At 40.3% G+C, this 20,203-nt stretch overlaps 1 protein-coding gene across 1 annotated transcript in view; it reads right to left on the minus strand.

Annotated features, from left to right (window-relative positions):
* znf407 (zinc finger protein 407) overlaps positions 1-14,643 on the minus strand; it is a 139,578-nt gene extending 124,935 nt beyond the window's left edge. The window contains exons 1-4 of the mRNA XM_046398383.1: positions 14,521-14,643; positions 11,551-12,285; positions 8,982-11,225; positions 3,019-3,133 (exon numbers count right to left, since the gene is read on the minus strand). Of these exons, the coding sequence (XP_046254339.1) occupies positions 3,019-3,133; positions 8,982-11,225; positions 11,551-12,220 (3,029 nt within the window). The 5' untranslated portion in view covers positions 12,221-12,285; positions 14,521-14,643. The remainder of the gene's footprint in view (positions 1-3,018; positions 3,134-8,981; positions 11,226-11,550; positions 12,286-14,520) is intronic.
* Between the last annotated feature and the right edge of the window lie 5,560 nt (positions 14,644-20,203).

Raw genomic sequence — 20,203 nt, forward strand, 5'->3', positions numbered from 1 at the left:
CCGAGGTAATCTTCACGTCTGAAAATATTAACAAGGAAAACACGGCAATCGATGCTGGTGGGGGGGGTTTATTTATTTGTTTTAAGGGCAGGCCAAGAAAGAAGAAACACACAAACAATAAGCTCAGGTAATGCTATAAGTCTATGCCCCGTGGAGACCCAAGAGTCTGTAAGTGTGAAACAAATTAATGGAACACAAATTTCAACCTAAAAACCCAAACATATTCCAGTGAAAACTGAAATGACTAATGCTGATTAAACACAAATTTTTTTTTATTACTATTTTTTCTGTTTCGCAAAATGTTACCATGTCATCAGCGTCCTCTGCGAGAGGAGAGTGCATAACTTAAACGGCCCATAATCTCACCTTCCACATTATACCTGAAACATCCATTAGTAACATGCTGTAGATTCGGGTTAACGTCATCAGATGAGAAAAGTTTAAGAACAGGAGCGGGTTATGTGTATGTATGGCTGTGGCCTTAATGAGGGTGTTTCTGGGGGTTTCTTTGTGTTTGCTGCTCTTTAGTCAAGAGGAGGGACGGCCCGGTGATCAGTCAGTACTGAAAGCACACACAGGGACGATTTGTCACCAGTGGCTGGCCCTGGCAGCACACAGCTCCTCCATCCGCATGATTTGTGAAAGCAGGGGCTGTATTTAGTAGTCCCATTTAAAGGCATATTGGAGTACCGCTCTGGATGTATGTGCGTGTATGTAAAGCTAGACGCTTGGTCAAAAGCCCAACACATTTCACAGCACTTGGGAGAAGAGGGTTTTCAGCTGGAGGGCTTGTGAAACATGAGCCCTTCCTCTCATTAAAGGAGAAGCAGTGTTTAAACCAAAGCTTGTTTGCTCCTGCTGTAATATGTTTGCGAACATCAGCAGGAGCAAATAAACACATTCGCTCTGCGCGGCTGCATAGGAACAAAATCGGCCTGCTACTGAACTAAATGGAACGCTTTACACAGAATTACGCAGAGGGACAAACTAATAACTCCGCATATGTCTTCATCTTTGCAAGTGTGTAGTCGCAGAAGCTCGATGGCACAAAGCTGGAAATCCCACAATTTACTCTATTCCCCGACTGCATGTTAAACAGCTTAACACGTCCATTTGAACATGGCAAGGCAGTGAGGAGGCCTACCACGGGAATGAAACAAGCTGAACACAACATATGGTCTACATGTAGGGGGTACAAGATAGTGGGTTAATAACTGTACTCTTGCACTTCTGCGTATTTATAGACCTGTGCTTACCTATGTACACTTCCAATTAGGATTATTTGTACAGCTGAAATGAAAAAGAAGGCAAAATATTTCTTTTACTTTGGATTCCTGAGGAAAGCTGACTAGGAGCATTTGTGTTTTTTAAGAAAGGCCTGGGAGCCCTAAAGGTTAGTTTTTCATGCATTTCATGTCATACATTTACTCATTAATGAATTATCACCAAAATTTAGGGAATGTTTTTGGACTGAGGCCAGCTTTTATCAATATGAAATGGCTTGAAACTGATCGTTTTCTCGTCTAAATAAATAATAGCCTATGCATTTAGAGTTTCAATCAGAATATTAAATGTGCCTTTCAAGTATGACTTTATTGTATGTGGTAAAAACCACATACATCAATGTGTTCTCACTCTTTTGAAGTAGAATTCAAACTCAGCGAAGGACACCAAGATTCTCTAATGGCGTACTAATGGCTTTTTGATCTTTGGACTAGCTGCTCATTTCGTCAGTATGTGGAAGGTTTTGATCTTCACTTGACAGTGGTGGAATGTAACTGAGTACATTTGTACTGTACTTAAGTACAAATCTGATGCACTTGTACTTTACTTGAGTACTTCCATTTTCTACTACTTTATCCTCCTACTCAGCTACAGCTCAAAAGCAAATATTCTACTTTTTACTCCCCTACATTAGTTTGACAACTTTAGCTACTGCTTTCTTTGCAGAGTTAGTTTAATAATAGAAAATCAGCAAGTAACTGATTATCTGATAATATAGATTAAGATAAAATGTATTGATTCCCGAGGTTAAATTCATAAGCCAGCCAGCAGATGAACTATATGGAGTAGTTAGAACACCTTTACCAGTTTCATAATTAAAGTGATTAAACACATTAACGCATCAATAATTATAATTCAGTAACATAATATGCATCAATCTGAAACATGCCATTCTGATTAATGAGTACTTTTATTCTGGTAGTTTAAGTATGTTTTGCTATTAATACTAATGTACTTTGACTTAAGTAAAAAATCCATGATTTTAACTAATAACAATACTTTTACACTGTGGTATTGCTACTTTTGCTTAAGTACAAGATCTAAGTACTTCTTTGACCTTGGAAGATCTCACAATCTCAGAAATCTCACAATTTTAAAAAGCAATCTATATCAGTTTAGCAGCACTTCTGTTATTGTGGTTGGCAAGGTTAAACGGGATTAAATTATGAATTAGCTTGAGCAACTGCAATTTAAAATGGGCTGTACAAGAGATAATGAGAGCAGGTCACTAATTAGACACCAACATAAACACCTACACCTAAAAGGAGGAACACAACCATTTGCTGACTCCCGCTGGTACTTGGTTCACAGTGTCTACTCTGTTCTGAAAACTGCACCAAATAATACCACTACACATTGTACTATTTCATTATACCAAAGTTTCCAAATAAATATGCGACCTTTACAGATGCTGCAGGTCATGTTATCATCTAAATTTTAATTTTTTAATTTAATTGTCCCAAACTTTCCTAATCAGCCTGAATAAATTTTCACATGGCTGTTTCTAACTTTATAGCTGGTGCCAGTATCAGTTTTACATATATACATGCTAAATACTAGGGGTACACTCATGATTAAAGTACCAGACTTTCAGTTTGAACGTTCAGCCAGTCTAATGATCTGACCACCCTGTCTCCAAACTCCTCGCCAATGTCAATTTCACTCCTCTCCACTTTAGAATCCTTTTAAATACAGTGTTTTCAGTCTTTTCAAAAAATTATATATGTAACTCACCCACAGATGTCGCATTTGTACTCCCTCATGCCAAGGTGTCTCTTCACATGGTTCCTGGCGTCTCCCAGCTGAGCAGTTGCAAAGTTGCAAATCTTACACATGAAGGGCTTGGATCCTGCAAAACAAAGTACAGACAGTTCATATCCAACAGCAATATTATGTTTGAAAGAAAGACATGGCAATTTTAATAAAACACGACTGAATAACCACTGAGCAGAAATCTGATTTTACAATACAGATCATTTTTCAATGCCAGGCACGCAAGACTGTTATTAGTTCTGTGCTAGGACTTCAACCTTCTTCACAGCCACAAAATGACTTCAGAATTATAAAAACAGATGCCTTTACAACAGTCCCCATAAAAACTACAGTCACACTTCAAGTGCTTCTTTCACTCTCTATCTATCCTTGTCACTCTCCTTCATCTCTTACCGACTCTTCCTTTGCCTGTGGATGCGTAAATTGGATTCCAAAGGTCAGGGCAAATACGTAAATCAATTCTGTGTGCGCTCACTACCTCCCATTCCATCATTAAAGCGCTAATCACTCTGGCGGGCGTCGTGGGGAGGTTTCTCCCTAATTATTGTCATTAATAAGTCCAGAGGGCTGGGTGGCGTTTGAGAGAGTGGCACAGCCTCTGCCTGCAATCAGTCATTTAAGAGCAGAGCTGCGAGGGCTGATGCTGCCACTATCTGCATGACGCATAAACACAATGGCTCAAGCTGAAAGAGGGAACTGGGTCCTTCAGATGTGAACACATGAAAATGGCAGTTTAAGTTTGACAAAAATCAACTGATCATGTAGTTTACCAAACTCTAAATCCAGACAAATAACAAGCTAAAGCCTACACTTGTTCACAAAAGATAAACACATGCATTCTGCAAAATAACATATTGTGTTTCGCAGGCTGAGCTAGATTTAGGCCAAAATAACACAGTGCAACACTGCAAACTAAGTGGGAGCCTGGTAAGATATGATATCCACATACGCATCTCTGAGCAAACCCTCACCCTCTCACTGTGAATATCCCAAGACGTTCTACAATATTTATTCCAGGGGCAGCTGCTGATTTGATTAAGCACTTTGTGTAGATTACTAATTCGTTCATACACGGTTCACTTGCTGTGAGCTGGAAGTACGACACATCGAATTTTAAGCCGGTAACGAAGATTGAAAGGCAAGCCTGTGCTAACAAGCCCCATAAACACGGGAGGGGGGGTGCAAAAGCAAAGCCAACCTCTTCATTTCACATGTCCCTACAGTATACTACACACACACACACAAGAACAAATAAAGGCAAATAAACACATACAATCCCTATACGCAACTACACACTTCACACCTAAATGTGCAGACACTTTCACACGCACACAATAAATCACACAACACAATCATCAACACCCGCCGTAAAGAACAAAAAGACTGACACACACACACTCACACCACACCTACACATACCTACATCTAGATGCAGAACCCCACCTCACACCTGTGCATGTGCATACAGACACACACATTACATTCACAAGACATAATCACCTCATGGACAAACAGAAGGAGAGACAATCATTCCCTCTCCTTCTCACTCACACTCACACACAGTCAAACACACACAACCTAAAGTTGAGGTGAGAGGGAGGCGTGTGGGGAGCTGATTTGTCCAGATGGCTGGCTGAGTATGAGACATGGCAGGGAGGAGAGAGATGTAACGTCCCTCAGTTCTCACATCTTATCACATTAATACTCCACCACTCCACTTAAACAGCCTCCGTGAAACTGAAATTGACCATCAATGCGGTGTCATGTTAAATTAATATTGCCATCCACATAGGGGCGATGTGGCTCCCTCACATCCCAGATGAGACAGGGAATGACTAATTCATTTCCTGAGAGAAGAGGAGAACCTCATGCAATGTTTCACTACGCACACACACACAAGGTGATGTCTTAAGCCTTCCACATGCCATACACTCCTGTGATAGCTTTGGCTTGAATCTTCAGGTTTGGAGGAAGAAAATAATGCATGATCATATATTTCAAATAAATATCAGCATTTTTAGGTTTCTCTCTTTCAGATGATCACTGTGCAAGTCATTATCTGTCACACAAAGGGTTGCGGATATCCAGTCCAAATGTATGTTTATTTGGCAAACGCCAGCAAATGGAATGTAGTTAATGCAGTGTCATAGAAAGCATTAAATGTGATCCTATGTGGGGAATTTCACCTGATAAATATATTGAAACTGTAGTGTAAATGAATGCTAGAGGGGAGGAGAGTGACAGAAAATAATCTCTCCCTGCTTGCAAACACAAAGTTGAGGAAATAAGAACAGGTGGGGACTCACAAAATACACAATAAAAATGTTAAACTTGAAGCAGATAAGCCCAAGAAATTCTGACATTTAGTCTCCATTAAAAAATAAATAAGTACATAATAAAGGGCTCCAAGCTTCACTTCCGCTGTCTTTCATGAGAGCCCTGTTACTTTATGTGAACCCCGCTTTCTATGAAAAATTCTCAACCCCATGACATCAACACATTATTTTTCATCACATCTTGTTTGTCATGCAACTCGTTCCATTTCACCATGTATGCCCAGGACAGGTATGCAGGGAGGTCCACAATCATTATAAACATCCATGCTGCATAATCATCTTGGCACTGGCAGCCATCTCTGTGGTTAGTAACTCGAAACTGTATCCGGAGTCTGTTGAAAACAATGTCTAGTGGGACATTAGGGGTCTATGGTGTTTGTACAGCTGGTGTAAAGGTACAATAGTATGCCAAAATTGACAAGTGAGGTGAAAATAATGTCTGCTCGTAGTTGCGGTCACCGTGGTTGCCACTGGTTTTAACCCTTCGAGTCAGAAAGAACTGTTGTCTTCACATGGTTTGGCCAGCTCCCCAATAGTTCCCCTGAGAGACAAGTTGCCCTCCAAAGCCTTCTTATGGTTCACTAGTCCCTCTGCTGCCTGCATGATGACTGCTGCAGCAGGAGGCACAGGCATGGAGAAACAGAAATGAAATTAGAGCTGGAAATACTTCAGTCTTGTCCAAGTCCATTTTCTATTTTCATTTTGACTCAGCTTTCACCTTTCCACACTTTTCTCCATCTGGTAGTTCTACATTTTCTTGTCGTCAAAATTCCATGCCCTGAGTTTGATGGCGAGTGATGGCAATGGTTTATATTGGCATTGTATTTACATTTTCTATGTACTCTGTTTGTTCCACTCCATCTGTGTTTGGATCTGGTTGCAAAATGGACTTGGACTTGACTACAAATGAAATAAAATAAATATCAAATATGTGAATCACTAATTCCATCCACATTTTATACAAGGTCCTCCTTCGTCAGTGTCTCTGGGGGAAGATGAAGATTTTAATGTCCCCCATCACTGGGGAATAACATTAAATAATTTTCAGGATTTAAAGGTCTTATAAATAAATGTATCAAAAGTCCACATGATCATATTATAGGCTACATGATGAAATTTTAATATATCCGAACATAAGGCAAGTCAGTGGAGCACTTCTAGTTTTACTTTTCAGTTATCTGTGCAAACACACATCACACCCTGTATGTAAACGGGCATGCATGGCATGTGTGCCCATTACTTCAAGGCTCAGTCTGAGGTCAGACAGCTCACTCCAGTGAAAAAGTGACCAATTTACCTCAAAATGCAAATTCCAGCTGTAACCTCATTGGCAAAATGCAAGCATGTTCCTTTAAGGGACAACTTGACAAATCTGTGTGCAGCCTCCCACTACCGACTCTTGATTTCACTGATTAATCAAGTGAATAAAAACTAGGTCTTAATTAAAAGGATCTGGACGCACTCCCAGCCCTGAAACTGGCAGACCCCCACCGTGCAGCTCCACAGCCCAACAAACAAACTCCCAGAATAAATGACCACCATATAAAAGGTGAATAATTCACTGTAATGAGGGAACTTAGCAATGATAACAACTGGCATATGTTGTCAAAATGAAGAGAAATGGGTTCTTTCCACAAATAAGAACAGCACAAATGAAAGTGGAGAAAAATCTCATAAACAAGAACATAACTCAATTGAATAAAAAGAGGTAAACCTAAAAAACAAAGTATTCATCATTTTAAACCTTAGAATGTGCCCTTGACTTGAAGCCATCTGTTGGGACCTCAGTGTCACAGCTTTCATTTTCTTAAGTAACACTAAGTAAGTGACCTCAAAACTCAAGAATTATGACACAGGGTAGAATTATGAATACATATAGACCAATCGTTAATAAGAAGAAAGTGGTGGCTCAACATTAATCATCAGGATTTTAACCTCGATTCTTACAGCTTTAAACAATCTGATTTTAGCAGTAAGAAACCTGACTTTGGCCACATCAGCTGACTGGCATACAAGATGCAAGGACAAAGAAGTGTTTTCTTTAGGTGAAATTATGCTTCTACCTCAGCAAATACACTGGTTATCCCTCTTAAACAACTGATGTAACAACGTATAAGGACATTGTATTGGAATATTTACTTTACACTACATTTAGTCAATTAGGGCATATGAGGACATACGGTAGTTAAATTACCACACACAAATAAAGCTACGTGACAAAGCTATGATACCTGCACAAACCATTCTCTGTCAACAAATCTGAAAGTGGAAACAAACGTACTTACATCTCCCACTGTACATCTCCCATTCACACACACAAAGACACGTCTGATCAAATCATGTACACACATTGTAAGCACAAAGCATGGGCTTCAATTTAAGTACCATTAAAGTTTGGACTGAACTATGGGAGGCAGAGAAGGGCATTTATTGATGGCGCCCTCACATCTCGTTCCTGCATTAAGTTGATTTTAAAAGCAATTAATACACATGGTCAGGGAAAAGTAATGGAGCGCCCTATGTTCTTAACCTGCCGGACACTTCCCAGTCGAAGCCCTGGCCAACGTAGCCCTGCTTTGCATTATAAATGACAAGATAAATCTTAATGGATTGAGCATAATCAGCTAGCCATGAAGGCTGACATATACACACATTCTGCAGGCGTACGAGTGCTCACACACATATACACAAACATGGACGTACAGACACAAGGGAAATTAAAGGCTTTGAATACGTCTGCATTGATTATTTTAAATTATTAGCCCACCTCTCTTTGGACCTCCAATGCTTTTAGCCTAAGCTTTAACACATTTACAGAGACTTATTGACTATAATTACAACTGAGTCTTGGTAATGGACACATCAATTATGAGTCGCACATGTCTCTGACCAAGCGTTGTTCAGGGAATCCCAATCTGGGGTCCATTAGCGTCTCTCCTGCTGGTCTGAAGCTCAATCAGTCTTTACCTTCACCTCAACTGAAACAGCTATTACCTGGTTGCAGCAGATAGAAGCCTCAACATTAGCTTGAACTGAAAGAAGATGCTGTTGTCCCAAAAACACAAGCTTAATAGCTGAGCAGCTACACAAAGAGATCATGGCTTTCCCTTTTAAGATTGTGTTGAGATGTGTTCAGGTACTCATAAGGCATCAAAAGGTCCCATAAGAACCACAAATCGAACCTGTGTCAGCCACCAGAGGTTCAATATTTACTCATTTTACAACTGCAACATTGTAAAACTGCTTTTAAGAAACTGCTTTTTTTACATTTGTCCAATCCAGATCTTGTATCTAGTCCAAATACTTAATCATTTGCATCCCAATGCATCTAAAATGAGTCACCAAGTTACTAATTCAGGTATTTCCTGGAAGGGAAGATAGAAAGCATCAGAAACATCTTCCTTGTTTTCATGTAGTGTTTCAGCAAACTCCTAGTGGGCTGAAGTAAGTTGTCCTTTAATTCCTACTTCTACTTCTACATGTCATACATACTAGATTGATGTGTATGCATTATATTTTATGTATCAGAGGCACAGAGAGTACGAGGAAAAGGAGGAACGATTGAGCAACACGAAGCAGGATACATACCGGTGTGTGTGCGAATGTGTGCCAGGAAGGCCATGGAGTTGCTGCTCTTGCACACCTTCCCACAGTATTTACACACACTGCCCTGGTTCTCTTCTCGCTCGCGGTTGATCTGCTCCGTGTCTTCCAACACATACTTGTTAACCTCCCTCAGAAGCTCCTCGTGTTTCTCCTTTATGTGAACAAACAGATCCTGCTCTGATTCAAAGCGGTCCGTGCATTTCACGCACTTGAAGCTTGCGCCTCCTTCGGGCAGCTCTTCCACGCTGTTCTGCTCGTTGCGGAGGTGGGCAGCGCTGGTCAGGTGCTGATGCAGGTTGCTCTCGGTGTAGAATGACTTGCCACACACCAAGCAGTGGAAATGCTTCTCTTTTGACGGATGCTTCATTGAGATGTGAACGTTGAGCCCACTGATGCCATCGGCCATAAAGCCGCAGTCCTCGCAGCGTATGCGAGAGTTGCTTCCTTTGGCTTCCTCTCTCACCTTCACTGTGTGTCGTTTGAGCTTCTTGACATATGTTGAATTGCAGGACAGGAAGCTAGAGGATACTGGTGATCCTCCAGTCAGACATATTACAGCAGCCTCGCCTTCTAAAGCCATACCTTCCTGCAGAGCTTGCTCCTGCTCAGCAAGGGCCTTCATGGATACAATGCAATCATCAAAGGGAAGGGCCTTGGACATTTGCGTATCAGAATGAGAGCTGTCACTTTTTGCATTTAAAATTTCCACATCTGCATTTGAGTGTTCGTCGCCTGCTTGTTTAGCCCCTTGCTCCTGGCTGTCTGTCTGTGCAGACTGATCCAGTGCAGGTTCAAGTTCTACTGGGGTCTTCTGGGGCTCAGGCAGTGCTGCAAGTCCAGTTGTCTGGTCAGCTGGCTCTGGTTCAGTGCCACTCTCTGATTGCTTTTCATCTGCACTGCCAGCCACACTAGCCACAGCATCAACAGACTCCATTGTGGCAGAGGGTGTAGTAGTATTCTGGCTTTCCATAGCTTGGTTGCCATCAGAACAAGATTTGGACTCTTCTGTGGGGCTGGGAGGTTCACATTCAGAGTTAGAGTTTTCCCCTACAAACTCAATGACCTCCTTCAGCTTCAGTGGGACTGCCAAAGCTCCTTGCCCCTCATTCCCTAGTGGTTCCAGGTATTTCTGGCTTTTCTGTTTGTGCTTTTCTGTGTTGGCATGGCGAGACATTTCCCTGCTTGTTACAGCATAGTAGCTACACGCTAGACAGACATACTCAAAGTCTTTGGTGTGCTTTCTCTTGACGTGAAGATGGAGGGAAGGGAGTGACTGAGCTACAAAATCACAATGGCTGCAAGAATTAACGGAGTCATATTTACTTTTTTTCTGGTTTGTGTCTGTCTGAGTTTGCTCTTCCCCACTGTGTTCGTTGGGTGTCGTGACGTCAGTTTCCTGCTCCTTGTCAGTCGTCTGTGAGACTCCATTTGGTTCCTGTGCTTGTGTAGTTGTGGGTTCCTGTGGTGAAGTACTTGTATGATTTTTGACCGTGTTCCTATTTGCACACTCTTGCGCACGTCGAACATGCTTTTTCGTGATACAGTGACGATCCATGTCTCCTTTGGTCACGCAGCTGTAGTTGCACAGAGTGCAGCTATAGCCATACTCCTTGCTGTGTTTGCGCCGAACATGGACACTGAGGTTAGTAGCATTAGACACAACCAGACCACAGTATCCGCAAGTGGTTGTGGATCCTTGCTTCGGCCTTCCTCTTTTCTTTCTGGGAGGCTCAAGCTCCGAATCCTCCTCCTGAACTGACACAGCTTTGGCAGCCTCTGCTGCCTCTTCAGCTTCCTGATCTCCTTCCATCAAATTAGCTAACCCTTCTCCTCCTGCCACCTCAGTTATATCATCTATTATAGCACCTTCTCTAGAAAAATCTCTGTTTATGCTCTCAACATAGACTTCAAAGGAAGAAAGTTCTGTGCTTTTCTCCCCCTTCTCCTGCTGCATGTGGCGATCAGAAGACAGGTGAGTCTCCATCCACTTAGATGTGGCTGAGAAAAAGTTACACAATTTGCAACGGTACCACTCCTGATCTAGGTGTTTGACTCGAGCATGGCTCTCCAGAAGTGCCGGAGTGCTAACCCTAAATTCACAGTGTGTACACTTCAGCTGGAACCTGCTTAGCGTACGCTTGGCTGTGGCTCGTGTTGGAGTGGCTTTCACGGTGATGCCAGGATCTTTAGATTCCTCTTCTATATCCATGTTCTCATCAGCGTCAACTGGAAAACATACAAAAACATACTTTTTCAGGTCTCATTTCAACCATCAATTCATCAATTACAACAACAACTAAAAAAATTAGCATTCCATTTGTCCATATTTTCATTTTAAGTAATATCTTATTAAATTATGCAATAATTTCCAAAAAATAACAAATCAGATATGATTAACAAGTAATGCTTCGAACTTGTAAAAATCTATTCGTACTTTGATTAAATCTTTCTCCTTCAACTATTACTGAACGATCAAACATCTATAACAGCATGAACTCAGCCTAAGGCTGGATTTCAACTTTGACAGAGCTGGAGAACAGCATATACTCACATGTGTAGGGGGTGTCTTTGGTGTGGTATCTCTGGATATGTACATCTAGGGGGGACTTGCCCCTGAACTCTTGCCCACAGTAGTTGCAGGAATGTATCATCTTAGGTTTTGGGGTTCGCTTGCTCACTCTTCTCTCTTGGGTTTGGACTGCCTCCTCCTCACCCGCCTGCCGTTTGCCTAGTTCAGTTTCCTTTTTAGTCAAACTCTTTGTGTTCATGTCATTGTCACTGGCTGCTGATTTCAGCTCATCAAGCTCAGTCTCCTGGTTTTGTTTAACTTCTGCACTTTCTGTCTCCATGTTTACTTCCTGTTGGATTTCAGCTGGACTCGTGTCAGAGATATTTTCACTTTTTTCAGCAGGCTTTGCAGTTCTATTGGTATTCTTTGAGTTATTTCTATGCTTTCTTGCATAGTGAGTCTTCAGTGATCTGGGATATTTGGCTGAGAATCCACAAACTGTGCAGAGGTTATCCTCATCTTCAGGTACAGAGTCTGGCTGTAGTTTCTCAGTGAGCTCCTGATCTCCTTCATCAGGCCTGGCAGTCTTACTGGATGAGTTGCTTTTAGTTTCCACTGTGTCCACATCATGTGGCTGAACCTTCCCACTGATGTCATTGTCAGGCACTTTGTCCTCAACAGCCGTCTTTTCTGGTATCAAGGTTTTATCCATATCATATCCTGTTATAATTATGTAACGGTAAATTTGGTTGCTTTCATCAATGCAGAATCAAGCTCCTAGAAGAAAATAAACAAAAACACAACACTTATGTTTGGCATTTTCAATTGTCTGAAACACAACTGAATGAATGAAAGAAAATTCTGTAAACAAGTTAAGTGCATTAGGCACAAATTTTGTGACTAACCACAAGCATCTGAGAATCCAACAACAGAATCTGGCTTAACACAAGTAAATGTCGCCATCTAGTGCTTGCATGTACAAATTGTTGGGTATAAATTTGCCGGCATGAGCTGGCCGTTGCTGCTTAATAAATGAGAAAAAGACAAGCAGACTTAAGTCACACTCATTTAATGGACTATGCATATTGTATGTAATTGCAGTTTTAAGGTTCTCTGCAATTATCATTACACAATTATCAGTAACTGTATATCAAATATAGTCCGACATTCAGTGATGGATAAACATATTTCAAATCCTTTACACAGCATCTGTTTTTTGGTTGCAGTTGTTGCAGTGTAATTTTATAGTGGCCTAGACTCCTCAGTGTAACACAACACACTATTTGCTTGTATTCTCAGTATATGCAGCCTTTTTTTTTTTTGCCATACTATGTGAACTCAACTGGTTTGTTTCACTTCCTCATGATCCTATGCAAATTGTCATGATGGTTAAAGATTCTTCTTTTATGTAGCGTTTATATACAATGACATTTGTGGTAGAGCGATGGGCGCTGAGCAAGCTCCTGAGCAAGCACCTGTCAATCATGGACAATTCAGTGCATCATCTCCAGGCAGAGGAGCAGCTTCAGTGACATGCTGCTGTCACTGTCCGCTTCCACCGACAAACTGAGGAGGTCGTTCCTCCCCCACACCATGCAGCTCATTAACTCCACTAATGGGGGTGTGGGGCAGACGTTAACTTTAACATTCCTTACTGTTCTGAACTCTGCATTACACACTGTTCACCATGTACCCTAAATTATTACACATTCTGCTTGTACCAGACTTTTTTACTTCTTAATCTTTGAATAATGTCCCTTTATTAGTATTTATTGTGTGCCTCCTTTTTATCTTTTATCTTACGTCTGTGGATACGGCTGGAATTTTGTGAATCTTTCTATTTTATCTTTTCTTATTGGTAAAGATTTGAGTGAAATCAATAATGTATGTAATCTCCTCTGGATTTCTGTGCATGTAGTGGGTCATGAGTGCTTGTTTCTGCTAAAAAGCTTCAACCTGCTTGTACTCGCAAATTTAATTGCGGTTTCCAATAAAAGGTGATCTTTGAGGTTCGGAGGGGTTCTGTTAAGGTCATCCAATGAGAATTTCATTTCATGCAGGACTAACTGGAGACAGCGGTTTTTCTCACTACTGCCATCTATTGTTTATTTTGGTATAATAATACTACAGGATTAACAGAAATGACAGCATATTAAGTATTTCAGTGAAGTGCTTATCTGGTTGCTAACGTAACACTGACTGTCCGCCAAAATGAAGGGAGGTTTGATTCGCTTTCACTTCTGTTTCTATTTTATAACTGGAAACTCGGTATCACGTTCCCTCTACAGAGCACTGCGGTCAAGCCAGCCTGCAGTTACCAGAGCGGAGAGCGTAACGTTACAGTATCTGGGCGGAAGGCTACGGGGTCGGTTGATACTGAACTAAAAGACTGACAACGAATGAAGTGTCTACTACTCCTGCTTTAGCTCCGCCTTCGCTCAACAATACTTCGAATATGACAACGCTGTCAACTTCTATCTTGGTAAACTTCCAAGGGTTTCGCTGTCAAGCATCCGATGCTAGCTTCGATATTAAGTTAGCCGAACAGGTTTTATACTACACGTTGGGAATTGCAAAGGGAACGCAAAATATCCAGGGCTGCAGTGTAAAATACAGCGTGAAAGCTCCCCTCATTGCGTTAATTGCTCTTGCACCAGGTCGCAAAGCAGCTGAAGTTGTTGTGGATACTGCTGCCGACTACCACTGCTAACATGCTAAAAAGCGACATGTTTCCCCAACTGTCTTTTGAGATACACAGAGTGCGTCCAATTAAATTGCTACATCAGCTGCGTGGTCCAATCACAGCGGAACAAAGGCGGGTCTAGAACGCTCCACGGCATGGAAAACGACGGCAGCACAGAGGCCCAAAAAGGAGGCTAAAGTCGACCTCTGAAATAGTGATATATATCGCCTAAACAGTGCTTGAAAACACCCAAGAGAGTGGTCTATCGTTTCAGTAAAAGCAACTCGAGCAACGATTACACAATATAATCCAATCATAACAAAACTTACCTCTTCTTATACGACTATTTCCACCGTCCGCGCTTTTTACTGCTAGACACAAATGGCGTACCGTAGCGTGAGCCATGCGTCACAAGAGAAGGCGGGCCACTTGCTGCCCGCGCCTCGACTTCTCTTTTTTCTAAACCATTTGATTTGGTCACATGATGCATTCCTGTCCGTGGGAAAACAGATTCTTAACTATCGCTGCTGCTCCTGCTAGCTCAGCACACCAAGTCAGGGAGTGATGCATTTAATGTCATATTCGGTTGTTTTTTGTAAATTAATTAAAATTTCTCTCTGAAACAGTTACATTTAAGAAATTAAATCCCACAAACATTACTAAATAAAGTGTTCCATTTGCTATTTTGGTTAGTTAATTTTTTTTCCAAGCCTGTTAATATTAAAGCTTTTTTAGGTGTTTGATAATCTAAGACTTAAGGCATAGCATTATACCTTTAGGTTGCTGCTCATGTTTTGTTTGTTTGTTTGTTTTTGTTTTCCCAAATCAGGGGATTTGGTCATATGGTGCAAAAATTAGTAATTAATAATAAGGACAGATGAAGGCAACACAGTGAACACACCCATGAAGTGATTCATTTATAATTTCCAGTAAGTACACACCCAAAGACATTAAATTGATTCTGTACATTTAAAAAAAATAAATAAATAAATAAATTCATTTTAAAAATAGACTGCTCTTGAATTTTTCTGTATAGCCTATCAAGATAACTATTGTTTTTGTTACTTTTTACTAATTACCATCTATAAGCTGAAGACTAAAGCATTTCCATATAGGAACATCTTAACGTGAATGTAGCACACTTCATTATATTTCTGCATTTAAGTGTCTATGTGAGACTGTATGTCATCAAAAGCTACCAGCTGTTGAAAGAGTTCCCTGTCATAGTATCTTTAAAAAGAAAATATGTCTGATAGGCTGTTGTGTTCGAATAAGTAAAAAAAGAAAATTTTAAACACTAAATATGATGCTATAGTCTTTAACCGTGTGTATGTAAATGTTTATACCTCTTTCTGAACTGTCATTAAAATGTTGGTAATATAATAATATGTTGTAATTATTCAGATTCAGCATGAGGTCTACACAGAGACAGTGGGGTTTTTTTTTCTCAAATGGTCAGCCAGTGATGAACGACCGCTTCCATTTGACATCCAGTGTTTGCTTTATGGAAAGACTAAAGATGGATTAGCGCGCAGGCATTAATTGATTAAGTAGTCTGACAGGTCAGGCGGTGATAAATGATACCTCCTGCAATGAGTACACAGTTTACTTTATAATAATTTTCTTTAATTCATCACAGTCAAAATTATATGACATGGATGGTTGGAAACACATGAACCCCCTCCTCCACTGTCCCCCATTTTTCATTAGAATTCATCATTCATTTTTCTCCATTAGTTGTCTATGAAAAGAAGGTAGGCTGAATTTGGTGGACACTGCCCCAGTCTCCTCTCCTTTTAGCCACTGAACTTCTTTTTAAGTTTTTGTTGTGAAATCAACAGACTCTCATTAAATTTGGGATTTTTCATTGTAATTTGTTTTCAATCAATCCATTTCCTTACTATTTTTTTTTTCAGATCCAAGTGGAAAAACATAATAGATTTTATATTTTATATTTATAAACATTACTGGTTACTTTCACTCATATTTCATTTCCAAACAATATACTCTAATTTTTTCTTTGACACAGATTTAAATAGTATGTTTTGCTAAACTACAATATGACCCTATACCGATAAAAAGTATCACTTTCCTCAATAAAATCTGAAAGGTGTAACAGGCAAAGCAGAGCTCCCTTAAACAACATATGTTACATTATCACATTTTACCTATTAGTCCATATAAAACAACTTCTCTGCTCTTTTCAACTAGCCAGTAAGACCAAACAGGTTACACGTACCACTTCTTATAATGTTGCCTTTAGACAACAATGAAAGCATTCCTATTATCCTGTGACAGCAGATATGATCTACACTATATACACAAAAGTATTTGGAGATTTCTAAATACGTTGACATTAATATGGAGTTTGTCCCACTTTTGCAGCTATAACAGCTTCCACTATTGTGGGAAGGCTTTCCACAAGATTTTGGAGTGTTTCTGTGGGAATTTTTTGCCCATTCATGCAGAAGAGCATTTGTGAGGTCAGACACTGATGTTGAACCAAAAGGACTCACTCACAATCTCTGTTCCAGTTCATTACAAAGGTGTTTGATGGAGTTGAGGTCAGGACTCTGTGCGGGTCCATCAAGTTCTTCAAGTATTTATGGACCTTCTTTGTGCGCTGGGGAACAGTCATGCTGGAATAGAAAAGGCCCTTCCCGAAACTGCTGCCACAAATTTGGAAGCATAGCATTGTCCAAAATGTCTTGGTATGCTGAAGCATTAAGATTTCCCTTCCCAAAACCTGAAAACAGACCCATGAAGAGTGTCTGGATACTTTTGTTTATATAGTGTATAGCAGCCATCTTGTAATTCATTATCGCTACAATAATTTTTAGTTGTCTTGAAAACATGATGATTTTCTCAAATATTAATGAATTTCATTGTTTTGTCAAAAAGATAAAGAAGATACCAAGCAATCTCCACATACACAATATGCACACGTACAGTTCCATATCCAGAGCCAGATCTGTAATCAGTAAATTGTTGAAAATTATTACGTCTAGATGGAGAATTTCTATTTTATGTGGGGCAGCATTTATAGCCTTTTAGGCACTAGTGACCAAGGAAACTTGCAGACACATTGCCTACTTTGTAAATCATCTCACATGATGCCACTCAGCCGATCAAGCTGATAAGCATTACAGTTCATGAGATGAATACACACATACAAAGAGAGTAAATGAGAGACACGGAATAGTCACAGAAATAAGTGCGTCAGAGACAAGTAATTTCACATGGCACCCTCTGAATCCACAGTGGACTTTTAGATGTTCATTCTTCCCATGGGCAGTTCAGCAATGAGGTGAACTGCTGTGAGGTGACAGCGACAACCATTGCACCACCGTGCCGTCCTCACGGAATCATTTGCACTGTTGCCTACGTCATCCTTGTCTTATCTGAATATTTGTATGTAAATAGTATTCAAAGTATAAGGAGGCTTTCAGTGGGTTTTAACTTAGCAACAAAAATGAAAATGAACTGTTGGAGAATGCAATGGAAACTGTGGGGAAATATCATTTGCAGTGTTGAGAAGAATTGATTTTATATCCTTCTTGCGGAGAGAGCTTTTTGTTTTAACAGACGCAAAAGAAAGTGTGCATGAGATATGCAGATGGGCTGGAAATGAAAGAGGGCTAGACACTGAAGTACTTCTTGGTTATATTAAGCAGTTTCTGGAGCACAGATTATCCATTGTCCCTCAGAATAAGCCTGGTCTGATTCCCAGAGATTCATATGGCCATTTGTCATGTGCCTCAGTGTCTCATCCAGAAGGAAAAGGTACCTTTTATTTTCTGCATTAGACACACTAACTCCAGTGTAAAGCCTTCCATGTCAGTATGAGGCAATCAGAACAACTGGTCGATGCAATGTACTTTAAAAAGCATCTCTTTTGTAAATACAGGAAATATGTAAATATGTGGTTGAGTTAGAATACATCACACCTGCACATGAGCAACAGGCACATAACAACACAGATTTCACTGGCTAACCAGACTCCACCAGAGGGAGCAATTTGCACATTTATTACACAGAGGTGAATCTTCAGCTACAGCGATGGGCGCAGAGGTGTGTGTGTGTGTGTGTGTGTGTGTGTGTGTGTGTGTGTGTGTGTGTGTGTGGTGCCATAGCAACAACCCAAGATCTTACAAAAAAAGAAAGGACTCTAACCAGTAAGTGATAATTCTGTAATGGCGTTTTGGGGTATAGAAGTGAAGGAAGAAAGAGAAAACCCATACAAACACACTTGACAGTGACAGCAAGCAGGATCTTTTTGTCTGAATTTACTGAGTCGGCCAAAATTGCATCTTAAATAGGCTTAAATTTCTTTTTACAGAAGGTTTCACGAGAACTGCATTTCATTGCTATACATCTTAAACCTTTTTCCCATCAAATATATACATGATCTTATACTCAGATATATATAGAACTAACATGGATGAACTTGCATGAACCCATTAATAAAACACAAAATTCTCTACACATTGCTTATTGCTTAAAGTTGTTATGTAGTTCTGAAGGGTAAATTAATTTCAACTTGCTCACACTAAATTAACTTTTCCCATTGTCACAGCATTAAAGAAAGCAAAGGCCATGGTGGTAACCATGACGAGTGAAACATGCTGTATAGAATGAATCTCCAAGTTAAATTTCTTTCATACAAAGTTGCTAATAGTGATGCAACTCCAAGCTAAACATGCTATGGCTTCAGTACTGATTTGTTGGCATACAATAAACATCTGCAGCATCTTAAAATGGACATCAAGTAATCTTTTACAAATGCAGTGCATTTTGATATCGTGATTTCACGATTCGTTTATTACAATTCAATTATTACGCATCAACAAGGCTGTATAAACCGGGCAATAGTTTTGCGTACTTAACATAAACACCTCGTATATAAATAAACAATGGAAAAACATAAATTCATCACAGAAATAAACTTTTCAAAAGTGGAGCATTGACTTCAGGAGTCTCACAGCTGGTCTGGTGCAGCAGCAGATACTTTTGTATCTTTTCCAGACAGCAGCTGGGTAAACAGGCTGTGACTGGGTGTGGTCTTTTAGTATCCTTTGGACTCTGAGCAGGGATCTCACCTCACTGGGAGTAATGTGTCCCAATGCATCTACATAAGTGTGGTAATTAACACTTCACCCTAAGTCCTGGGATTGGCACAAGATTTTAGACATTCATCTGCTTATGTTTTGTTCCAAATTTAGTGTAGTCTGTTCCCAATGTGTAACATAGTTGGCCAGGGTTGGGCACAGAATCCAAATGACTTCTTGCAATGAAGTTGTCAACTACTTCTCTTCATCTTACAGCTCAAACTTTGATCAGGAGAGCACTAGACATAGGGAGACATAGGCAGTAGGGCCTTGGCCAACCCTTGCGCACTTTAGAAGCAGATACACCTGCATCTCTCCAGTGGTGGTCAGTGTTTTCTCAATACATTTAGCATTTTTAATGGAAGGATGTAGGTACAAAAACAGAAGTTGGTGACTGGATAAACTAAACCAAACCAACCATTATGGGCTCAATGCAACTCTGATGCCTAATAAACCTAACAAGTCCTGCCAACTTGTAGCCTTTTCCCACCCTCCATATCCACTGTCATGCATTTTGAGGATATTTCCACCTCTCAGACAACCATTTGTTCTCTTTCTGTGATATGTGTGTGTGGTTTTCATTCATTATCGTCCCAGCAGCTGTCTTAGCCCATGAGGTCACAGCAGCCACAAAATGCATCACCTCACTCTGTAAACACAGAGCCACATTTAAAAGGTGAGTCTCAGAATGGGGTGCAGCGATGATTGGGCTTAGTTTGAGAGTCTTGAGGACATAAACTGTGGAAAATTCTGTTTTTTATTTAGTCTGAAACAGAATGTTTCAAAATGTAAATCAGTGATCCAAAACCCCATAGTCCTACAACATATTCCCAAGACTTTCAGGGACACATCTGATTCATTCCCTGGTAGTGAATCAGTTTACATGAGAAACTGTAGAGTTTTC

This window comes from Scatophagus argus, chromosome 9 (genome assembly GCF_020382885.2).
Source record: "Scatophagus argus isolate fScaArg1 chromosome 9, fScaArg1.pri, whole genome shotgun sequence".
Taxonomy (NCBI): Eukaryota; Metazoa; Chordata; class Actinopteri; family Scatophagidae; genus Scatophagus; species Scatophagus argus.